General features: G+C 42.1%; 1 protein-coding gene across 3 annotated transcripts in view; it reads right to left on the bottom strand.

The window, feature by feature from the left end:
- Positions 1-12,203, bottom strand: part of LOC147032477 (regulator of G protein signaling 7-like) — a 323,631-nt gene that overhangs the window by 182,281 nt on the left and 129,147 nt on the right. For 2 of the 3 annotated variants that reach the window (XM_085870131.1, XM_085870132.1), the window contains exons 2-3: positions 5,500-5,674; positions 1,277-1,327 (exon numbers count right to left, since the gene is read on the bottom strand). In XM_085870131.1, the coding sequence (XP_085726257.1) occupies positions 1,277-1,327; positions 5,500-5,674 (226 nt within the window). The remainder of the gene's footprint in view (positions 1-1,276; positions 1,328-5,499; positions 5,675-12,203) is intronic. The other variant, XM_085870133.1, reaches the window with a different exon arrangement.

Genomic DNA, 12,203 nt, shown 5'->3' with positions numbered 1-12,203 from the left:
CCTTGGGAGGCTGCCTCATCATCTGGCGCATAATCTTGAATGCCCTTCTCTGCCAGTTCACACTGGAGCCACACCAAGCACAGGATTCCGGGAGGATTTTCTAAGCCCACTAGTTTGCACTGTTGATGCCATCTGGAATACTCCTTGGTTGTCTGCCAAGTTCCCTGAAGCTCATCACCCCTACTGTTTCCATCTTCTTTCTTTGCTTTTCCACCCAGGGGGCAGGCAATTCTTGGTTTTTGGGCTTCACCCTTCCACAGTGGTATTAATATAAAATACAATTCCAACCTTTCATCTGTGTCTTTTACAAAGCTTCCACCTCATCCACAAATTCATCCAATTAATTTCTTCCTCTTTCATGTGTGGACTACACATCGTGTTTGTCAGCACAACCAACCAGGTTGGTTGTCTACTGACAAGGATCAGGTCCAATATTTGTGTCACTGAGTGACCTTCAATAAGGGCTGTACAAATTATAAACATGCAGGTTCTAATATACCACTTCAAGCAAAAGAGAATGTCACAGTGGCGAGAAGGTCAGATTGGGGCAATGAACACAGGGCTTGGCTCAGAGAAAAAGGGGTGGGCACGGACAAATCTTTCCTGGTTGCTTGTGATTGCGGCCATGTTAGAAATTCTGAAAATGAAAGAGCATTTCCAAATCAATAAATTTATTTCTTCCTCTTTCAATTTATAGGTCTGAACAGCCCACATGCCCTCCATCTCTCTCAGAGTCCAACTCCTCACCCCACTCAAGGCAAGCTCTCCCTCTTCCATCTAAAGCACCTCCTGACCTCCCCCACATCCTTTTTCACTTCTTCTGTCTTCACTTTCTTCTAGCCTAGAGATTTATAAACAAGCCTATTATTTTAAACAGCCTCACTTCCTTCGGTAAAGTCACATGGGACAAAGTGCAAATTAAGAAACGATGCTCCCAAATGATCAGTTGAAGCGACATGCTTTAAATGAGTAAAGATGAGAATTTTGTGGTGACAAAAGAAAACTCCAAAAATGAACTTTGTCATAAAAATGCCAAAACAAATCGGATGAGATCAATGCAAAGTTTGACACGAATCTAAATATATTGCAGCAGGATGCTGAACCAGAGCAGGCAATCGTGTTATTGGCCAAATTTGCACTTTCAAGATGAAAAATACAATCAAATTATCCATCAGGAAATCATTTGAGGAAACAATGGACTGAATGTATTCCAAACCAAGCCTTCTTCTAATGTAATTACAAACATACAAAATAAGGCATCAGACAACACACCCACCTTGATCTTCAGTGAGAAGGTGTTTCACCAACCACTGAACGATATCTGCACCTGCAAACAACAAAAGGTTTGCAATAAAAAAAATTCGACGATGTAACTCACATGATTTTGAGGATAACAGCACTACATAGGAAGGTTCGGACAATGTTTTGGAAAAAGCAGATTCAAGCTCTGGAATGCTCAGAAAGTAAAGATAGTTGTAAAGGAAGCAACCAAATAGCCTTGGTGGTTGAGCCAAAACTCTTGACGAAGCGTTGGGGTGCTCGTGTAAAGGCTTAAGGCTAAAATAAATCCTGGGCAGGTAGTCAGGCCATCACATTAGAGGTACAAAAGGCAAATAAGGTATGCGCAGCAAAGAAGGCCTGTTGTTGCTTTGCAAATGGAGCAATAAACGTGTTTATCGCAAGCACCCCTTTCTGAGATACCTGTTTGGAGCTGCCATCTGAACATTTCACTCATGATGCTGTTGTCCCAGGTTCAAATTCGATACTAGACAATTAATAATACCGGCAGAGTGTAAGTTGTGTCAAAGATACACAGAGGTCTCCTAAACGTTCAAGCTTCATCATTAACCTTCGCACAGAAGAACAAAGTTTGCATCAGAATTTGGATTCACTCACAGAGCAATTCAAAAAGACAAATTGAGTTTGTTTGGCAAGCACGACACTAACAAGCTACCCTGATGCCCTGAGGTTCATGCATAGATTCCACAAACACAACATGGGGAGACTATCAAATTAACCTGATTAATGATATTCTTGTTGTCGGAAATTCAATTTTAAAACGTTGATCGTGTAACTTGATTAGTTCGTAAAGTTCAAGACGGTGAGTAACATGGAGATGAATTATATGAAGCATAAGACCAAGGAAATGCATCTACAATTTGAAGTGTACCCAAATATCCTGGCACAAACCCAAGGATTTTGACTATTTTGCAATGAAAAACCTTCAACACAATTGAAGGACATGACATTCCCGAGCCGTGCAGCCCATTACCCCAAAATGAACGGAATATATCGATGCAACGTCATCATGCTGTCTTGGTTTAAAGGTGGCCCACATCGACTCAATCAAACATTTCCTGGTGGTCAAATAAAATGGCCAAAAGGCAAGACCACTTATTATTCTTGAGATCATTGTCAATGTCCATCACTGGGGAAAGCAGGGCATAAATCAATAAGTAGTTCCAAGCAACTTATGAGTTTGAAAAATTAAGAATGATTTAAATATGTAATAACTTTCCTTGCCTCAAACCCCTCAATAAATAACTTGAAGAATATATAACTATGAAAGCTTGGGATTACGTAGCATGTAATTTTAAAATTACAACGTTTGGGGTGCTTTTTTTATTTATTCAAAATCTAGGTTTGTGGAAGAGGGAGGTGGTATGGGGTAAAGACGGTGGCAGTGGGGAAGTAAATGTATGCAAGAAGCAACGGAATGGAAAGAGATGAGGAGAAGAAACACAGTAGTCTACAAATAAGGAGGTGACATTCGGTAAGGTTAATGGGTGTAAAAAAATGTAGAGTTGAATTGATAATGTAATTGTTGAAGGACTGTTCCAGCGTTCATTCCAAGGTGCTTTTTTGGCACGAGGGATGTGCAGAACACCTGACTGCAATTTTCCACGTAACGTAATTGTATCATCCAACAATCGTTCATCATGTGCATCTCATGCAATCTTCAGTTTTTAGAGGTGACACGAGACATTCTGAGCAAATTTGAAATCGTCCGAGACGCCAGTGCGTGGATCATCCAAAAAGACACACCGAATACATTCTTCAACTCGAGGGGGAGCACTCAGTCGAGTGCAAAACCTCCACCGCCAATACTGCTGGGTCACTCAAGTGAACCTGATATCCTATTCATTCAATTTGACGTCAACAGTGCTCACAGAGTTATAGTTTGCAACTTTCCCTTTTACTTTTAACTTTTACATACTCAATTCATTCGTCATAACTAGATTCCTTGAGACAGAAATTGATTTTACGTGGGTATATCCACCTGAAGTTCCAAAATCAGCCGCAATTATAATTTTGGCATGTTTTTTGTTGGAAATCACTTAAAACATGTAGAAATGCAAAAACAAAAATTCAAATATTTTTTCAAAATGGCCACCATCACGGCCATATTGGACTTTGGACCAAGTCCAAAATCTAATGGCATGATCCTTGGACCATGCCTAATCCCCCCACCAAGTTTCGTCGAAATCCGTCCAGGAGTTTTTCCGTAATACTGTTCACAAACAAACAAACAAACAAACAAACAAACAAACAACCAGACAGGGGTGAAAACAGTAACCTCCGTCCATCTTCGATGGCGGAGGTTAACAATCCATTAGAATGCCACATCCATCAGAAAATTAGAGGAATTAAATAATTGGACACCTTCAAGCAAGGTCTTCCATTAACCATGTCACAAGGCTCTTTAACGTGAGGAGAGGAACTGTTTATGACCTTAGAAGACATTATCAACCCACTGGATCAATAAGTGATATGCAAAAACATGGACATCCCAATATGATAATTCCTGCTCATGCCGATGCATTCACTCGACTCATTGACTCAATCAGTTTCAAACTGCTCAGAATACTGCAGACACACTTCCTGGACCTCGAGCATCGATTGCTGCTGGAGATGCACATACCCGGTTTTGATATTGTTAATTCCACGTTGGATCCCTTTGTGAAAACATTCGCCACAACGCAGCATTACTTGATTAGGTCACAATCAAATGGAGATGTAATTACTCAGCAATTATCTCTGTCAAAGGTTTGCACCTCATCTGTGTCCCATAATATAACATAAATAAAGCGCATCAAAAACAATCACGTGGTTGTTGTTTTTTGATGGCAGAGTATCGTTATGAGCAGGTTACATATTTTCTGGCCAATACTAAAAAAAAAAAAAAAAATGTCGATACACGTGATACTTCCAATGCAAATATTGAACAATTTCATACATTTTGTTCTGTGTTCGTTTTCATAAACGAAATAAATCCCAACATTTTAATTTTAATATTTTCTCATGTATGAAGTCGAAGCTCGTGAAAGAACTAGAATGCAGAACGGACCAGAACATAAAGGAATGTGAGGGACATGATGGCAAGGAAGGGGAGACACCAATAGTACGGTACAGGGACACAACGGAGACAACTTGGAGGAAGAATGAGGTTAATGGGAGTGGGAGGAAGACAAAGGGAATGAACAAGCTGTAGACGAGCTCAAACACAAGATGAAGAGGACATTGGTGAGAAATTTTAAACTCAAGGATATTATGATGTCAATCGAACAAATCAACATGAAATAGGGGGATCCAAAACTACTGCACAAAGCAAACTCAGTGACAAGCTGGCAGCAGGTTCTGCTTTCACTTCCGATAATGTTAAAAATTTTGCATTCTATGTCGATATTTTGCTGGTGTGCCTCGGTGTTCTGGAATGGCTTCTGTAGATATTGTACACACCATACACACTAGCAAGTACATGCAGACAGATGCAAGTTTTTCACATTCTATCGCATTCTATCAAAGACAATTGGTGTTGCCGAAGGGTCATATTACATAGGTCTTCTCATTTTACTCATTTACAACTCTCAATCACCTTCAAAATTGGAACCCTAATGTTTGGGAACGGTTCAAAATTTGGAGCGAATAACCAAGTGTAAAAAAGAGGAGGAAAAAAACTCATAAAAATTCCGATTTCAGTCCACCACAGAATAAAAGGCCTTCCAAAAATCCTGTTGATGGGTGTTTGGCACATCCGCCACACTTTCAAACTGCAAGTTGATGAAAGTGAGCAACCGTGGGAATTGATCCCACACCGGCCAGTGGAGAAATAAATGAGTCTTTATCCACTTCACCAAACAGACAGCTCTGACAGTTAACCAAATGTAAAAGTTTGTGTTCACAAAGAGGAAAAACAATGTTACAAACAAAGGTGATTAAAAATATAAAATACTTTATTCCTTTAAAAATATGACACGGCAATTTGATGCTGCATTCTTATATAGATTGATAAAACACCACATTACACCATAATCAACATATAATAAGGAGGAGGGCAGAAAGGCTTGCATCATGTACCTGGATTTACATCACTGTTCTTCAGCACAGCCGTGATATTCTACCAATCAGGGTAATTATCCATCCTTCCCAAAATGCCAAACAAATGTTGAGCGTTGGTGAAATATGGGGACTTGCGTGATGCGTGCGTTTGTGAGGTACCGGTAAAAACGCTGGGAATCTTTGACAGAAAGCTCTTCACTGTGCGGATGGGCACGCCCGTTTTCTCGTCTTGCATTCGTGTGACAATGTCCTCCATCTGCAGGCAGATGTCAAGCCGCAGCATGAGAGGCAGTTCTGTCATCACACAGGTAGCAACACCAAAGTGTGACTCCAGCTGATTCAGCGAAGAAAGAAAAAAATAGGAAATGTTACAAGGTCTGAGACACGCAAGGCATATTCATGAAACTCGCCTTTCCCCAAAAGTTTGGTGGTACAGCTTTGATGAAAACTTGTATATACAATTTTTACCAAATATATTGGGACAAATTGATGATGTCTTCCTATCCTGGAAAATCTCAGTCTCACCCTGTCACTCTTGAAAGATCATCAAACAAACCCACGTATCTATTTCCATGGTCAGCTGATGGAAGAGGTACTGCCCCTTGAATGTCGAGGCCTCATGGACCCCATGAGCTCTCCTGGGTTGACCATAATTGCAAAGCTGGCCCTCCAAAGCCAGAGATTGATGAAGCAGACTACAGACTGGGCTTTCTCGATTGTTCCTTGAAAAATTACAACTACTCGCAGCCAAACAGGGCTTTGTCCATAGCTGAATGGATTGCCACTCTCCACTATAGGATGGCAACCCAGCATTGTATGTGGCTTTCCTGGATTCTGTGGAACCTAAAGTTCTCAACATTATTGGCATCTCTGATGATGAGACCGAAGCACAATGCACAAGCCAGTGGGTTATGAGGTTTTTTTTTTGTTTGTTTTTTTTTTTTCTTAACAGTCTTTCCTTCGGTCGAGCTTCCCCTGCTCTCTCAGCTGTCTGACCCACCAACCACCACCCACAGCTCCTCCAAGACACAAACATTCTTACAGTAACCGCCTATGAGTTAAATCCTTCAAATCAAGGCTTACCGAACAGCTCCACTCCTTTATCCTGTTTGTGGAACTGCTGGAGACTGTTGAATTGCAGTCTTCCCTCCAAAGCTTCAAAAAGGCAGTGAACCATCACCTCATCCGCCAGCTTTACCCGCAATCTTTTATACCCACATTAACCCAACCTCACTCAAGCTTCTCACTTGCATTTTACTCTGTCTGTCTGTCTGTCTTTGTGTCTCTCTCTCTCTCTCTCTCTCTCTCTCTCTCTCTCTCTCTCTCTCTCTCTCTCTCTCTCTCTCTCTCTCTCTCTCTCTCTCTCTCTCTCTCTCTCTCTCTCTCTCTCTCTCTCTCTCTCTCTCTCTCTCTCTCTCTCTCTCTCTCTCTCTCTCTCTCTCTCTCTCTCTCTCTCTCTCTCTCTCTCTCTCTCTCTCTCTCTCTCTCTCTCTCTCTCTCTCTCTCTCTCTCTCTCTCTCTCTCTCTCTCTCTCTCTCTCTCTCTCTCTCTCTCTCTCTCTCTCTCTCTCTCTCTCTCTCTCTCTCTCTCTCTCTCTCTCTCTCTCTCTCTCTCTCTCTCTCTCTCTCTCTCCCCGTCTCTCTCTCTCTCTCTCTCTCTCCCCGTCTTTCTCTCTCTCTCTCTCCCCGTCTCTCTCTCTCTCTCTCTCTCTCTATCTCTCTCTCTCTCTCTCTCTCTCTCTCTCTCTCTCTGTCTCTCTCTGTCTCTCTCTCTCTCTCTCTCTCTCTCTCTCTCTCTCTCTCTCTCTCTCTCTCTCTCTCTCTCTCTCTCTCTCTCACTCACTCACTCATGTCCACCTTTGGCCCTTTCCCTATCAGTGCGTTTCCTTTTTACGTTGTCATCTCGCTCTTCTATAATAAATATACATGAAAAAACATGTGATGTCAACACTTTTCTTTTCCTTCACAGCGATGAAGTAATTTGTTTGTCTCAAAAGGACAAAAACGTATCATTCTGCCGACATCACAAAACTATGAAGTAATGTCTGTGATAAACAAAGCAGCGAGACAACGTGAGCCCTGCATTTACATTTCACCACCGCTAAATGTTGTTTTACTGTAGATGAATTATATTGCGACATGTGTGTGTTAAAAAAAATTAATACACGTATTTGATGTACCATACTCTTTCCAGACCATTGGTGCTGCCAAAGCAGTTTCTTGGCAAGGGTTATGCTGGGGTGGTTTGCCATTACCTTGTGAACATTGTTTGTCCATGATCTATCCTGTTAAATGGTGAAGATCAAGCAAGGAAGCAGCACGTACCATTGTTAAAGTCTTTCATATGGCTTGGCCAGAGCTTGAGCCACCGACCTACCAGACTCAGGGCAGATACTGACCAGACTCGAATGCCACCAAGTCTGGTGTGTGTGTGCGTCATCTCCATAACTCCAAAACCATGAAACCGAGCAGCCTCAAACTTTGCATGCCGACTGAGAGAACTCAAAGGGAGTGCATAAGTGAAAATTGGGTGTTTGGATTAATTTCAACACCCCTTTTGAAGATAATTAACGGCATTGCTTAATTATCTTTGATCAAGGCTCACCCTTGGTAACCTTGCTGGGGTGTTCATTCACCATTTTTTTTTGGCCTGTTCAACAATGCCCGACTTGAAACAGACTGCAGCAATTTCTTAACAACAAAGTTTTTTTTTCCCCACTTTCCTCACTCATATCATGAAACGCCTGATCATCATTGCTATAAATCTCTGGATACATTGCAATGCTTATAAATGCCCGGAGATGCCAACATTCATGCCTTTACTTCATTTCCGCACATGCCATAACCTGGAGAATCTCTTAATGCAAGCCGAATTACAAAATTTAAACTTCATTATTGACTTCAGCAGTCATTCCGACTGCTAAACAGAAGTGTTCATTTGTCCAGTTCGGACATTGCCTGACATTCCGGGCATCTCCGGTTACATGGTGATTGTATAACTGATAAACGATAGCTAATCGTTTGCCAAGCCAACCGTTCCTTCCTTGTCAACCATTTCATTGGAATGCTTCCTTGGGTGCTTAAGCCATTTGACAAGCACTCCTCAAGCTGGAATTATGATACTGCAGCACGGTTCTCCATGGGGACATTTCCGGAGTTGGGAAGGAAGACAAAATAAATGAGACGATTACAATGAGTAATCGAGAAGGGCATTTGGTAGAGCACACACCTCCGCCACACAATGCCTGATCCAATGGAACATGTCGTGCCCACTCCATTTTTGAAATATCATGCTATACATCGTTTTTAGCCCAATCTCTCAATGGTGAAGAATTGCTATAAAAAAAATTTAAATCTCACATCCAGATCTGGATGAGGATCTTCATCAAAATCAAATAAATTCACCCTTGTCACATACCAAACCTGTCCACCAAATTTAGTTGAAAACCATCCATTACTTTTTGAGATATCATGATATATATATATATATATATATATATATATATATATATATATATATATATATATATATATATATATATATATATATATATATATATATATATATAAAAATGACCATTTTTACAGCCATTTTTCCCTGCTGTGCAGGGGTTTGGCTTTTTCTTGAGGCAATGTTTTATGGCTGGATGCCCTTCCTGACGCCAACCTTGGTCGCCTCTTTCGACACACAGGGATATGGTACACCTATTTTAACCGGGGCATACACTGGCACTCATTTCGCCGACCTCAGAAGGATGACAGGCTGAGTCAACCCCCTGGTGTTAATTCAGCAGCCAACGGGGCTTGAACTCAGGACCCTGGGATCCCAAGCCGCCACCCTAACCACTAAGCCAACACCAGGCTTATATATATATTTTAGAAGTTTAACCTTGAGTTGACCTTTGACCTTTTGACCTCAAAAATAGTTGCTTTCCCAATTCAGTGATGGACGATGCAAATCCCGTTCAACTTATAAGTTAATAGGATGTAAATTGATGATTTTTCAGTTGAAAATTGATGATTTTCGATGCTTGACCTTGAGTTGACCTTTGACCTCAAAAATATTTGGTTTTCCAATTCAGTGATGGACAATGCAAATCCCATTCAACCTTCACATTGATGGGATATAAATTGACGATTTTTCAGATTTAAATTGATGATTTTAGAAGTTTGACCTTGAGTTGACCTTTTGACCTCAAAAATAGTTGGTTTCCCAATTCAGTGATGCAATATGTAAATCCCATTCAAATATCAAGTCAATTGGATGAAAAATGATGATTTCAGAAATTAGACCTAAAGAGGACCTTTGACCTCAAAACCAATAGGCTTCTCAGTTGAGATTACCTCTCCAAGTTTGTAAAGTTTCCTGAAGATCGGTTTGAAATTGTGACCTGCAGGCAATTGACAAACAAACAGACAAACAGAGACAGACAAGAAGACATCGTACAGAGCACGATACTTGCAAAATCCATAAAACAAATTTGACCTCAAAAATAATTGGTGGTTGAATTCAATGACCAAGTGTGCAACTCCTCTTCAAATTTCAAGTCAATCGGATTAAAATTGAGGATTTTAGAAATTCGGCCGATGTGGACCTCAGAAATAATTGATGGTTGAATTCAATGACCAAGTGTGCAACTCCTCTTCAAATTTCAAGTCAATCAGATTAAAATTGAGGATTTTAGAAATTCGGCCAATGTGGACCTCAGAAATAATTGGTGGTTGAATTCAATGACCAAGTGTGCAAATCCTCTTCAAATTTCAAGTCAATCGGATTAAAATTAAGGATTTTAGAAATTCGGTCGATGTGGACTTCAGAAATAATTGGTGGTTGAATTCAGTGAGCCAAAATATAAATCCTGTTCAAATTTCAAGTTAATGGGATGAAATTGAGGATTTTAGAAATACTGTTGTGGGCAGGGGGTCGGTGGCGATAAACGACCACAAGATGGAGCAGTGGAGTCGTCGCCCACCGAACACCCGGAATTTAGGTCATGACTCTCGGACAACTCCGAAAGTCACGGGTCCCTTGGCAGACCGTCGTCGCCAATACTTCGACGGCATGGGGAAGGGTTAATTGCCGAATTTCAATATACCTCAGTACCCACGTCGTCCAACTACCGGGGAAAACCACACCCTCGGCCGACTCTGTCCAGACCGAGTCGCAGGTACCAACTCAGATCCGGTGTAACCGAGCGGAGTTACCAGAGCCACGCCAGTCCCAATGACAACTTACCGGCCCAAATGGCCTCACTATTTCTCAAGTCCGAACCATGCTGGGTCAATGAAGGAAAACACGAACAACGAACTGGAACATTTAACAGGGGATTAATTTTGCAATAATAATCGGGGAGGGAAGCACACAAAGAGCAGAGTTATCCGAATAAGAAATTTAATGTACAAGGAACGAAAACACTTTACAGCTCTACTTAACAGACTGGGCACACACACACACACACACACACACACACACACACACACACACACACACACACACACACACACACACACACACACACACACACACACACACACACACACACACACACACACACACACACACACGCACACACGAAACTGGACCCAGTGGGTCTATTTTGGTCCTCAGCCGGGCCAGGGGTACCTGTCCCGCCTCGTACGGTCTATTCGAGCTTGTCTGGTGGCAGGACTCAAACCCACCAACAACGCCGCACCAAGCTCCGGGGACCAAGAACGGCGCCACGGACGCCAGCCAGCACGGCCAGAAACGAAGCAAATCGCCACCGGACTGCAGACCCTCCGCAGTCGCCACGAAGACACCGGTCTGCCGAAAAACCTGCTCCTTACGACCACTCTGCAGTCGCCACGATCACTCTTCTCTGGTGGGAGAGGTCTCTTCTCCTCGCCACTCGCCTCCTGATTGGATGAGGAGTTGTCGGATGACTCGTGGTCACCTCCCGATTGGCTGGGGCGTGCGTGTCATGCTCGCCCTTCACTCATTCGCTGGAGGAAACGTCCATGCCCTGCCTTGGGGGCGGAGCCTCGATCTGAGGCGATGGAGGCTCCGCCCACGACTTCAGCCAAAAACACGTGGGCAATGGCGACCGGGAAGAATGAGGGATGGTGTCATAGTTGTCGTGGATGTAGTAGTAGTTGTTGTTGTAAAAGATATAATAAACCTGACTAAAAAATAAACCAATGTCACCCGCAGGGTGACCCGTATCTTGCCAAAAGGTGACCACGTGTGACTTCTTTAAGGTCACACTGAGGTGAACAGAGCTGCTATCCACCAGGAGCGACTCCTTGAGGAATATCTGCCTACGAGAGATGCCGATGAGAATCGTTCTACAGAGTAACCATGAAAAATATGCTTTTGCCTCATAACGTTACCAAATGACGTCATAATGTCTCAAGCTCGACATATCTAGAAAGCACTCATCGAGGTGTTCAATTTGAGGTACGACACGATATGGTTCCTAAAACTTGAAAATTTGACCATGGGGTCAAATATGTTTGACCTTAGGCGTGAAAAATGAAGGTCAAAGCCAATCGCCACCAAAAAATAATCAGCTGAGCGCCAGACCATGAACTATATTCCCATGAAGTTTGAAGACGATTCGATCAAAATTACTCAAAAATAAGGGTTTCGTCGACTCCCCTGATTTGCGACAAAGTGACCTTGACCTTTGACCTTGACCTTCAAAATTTTATGCGCTGAAAGGGAACTCTATAGGCCTCTGATATGCGAAGTTACAAAAATTTCCAATGATAACTGTGCTGTGCAGAGTGATTTATACATGATTACAGACCAAAAAAAAAAAAAAAAACATATGAAGGTCAAGGCCAATCGCCACCAAAAATTAATCAGCTGAGCACCAGACCATG

The sequence above is a fragment of the Eptatretus burgeri genome, chromosome 2 (genome assembly GCF_056783735.1).
Source record: "Eptatretus burgeri isolate ZD-2024b chromosome 2, Ebu_testis_v1, whole genome shotgun sequence".
In the NCBI taxonomy this organism is placed as follows: domain Eukaryota; kingdom Metazoa; phylum Chordata; class Myxini; order Myxiniformes; family Myxinidae; genus Eptatretus; species Eptatretus burgeri.
The sequence above is the reverse complement of the archived record's forward strand: the minus strand, read 5'-3'. Positions and strand labels throughout refer to the sequence as shown.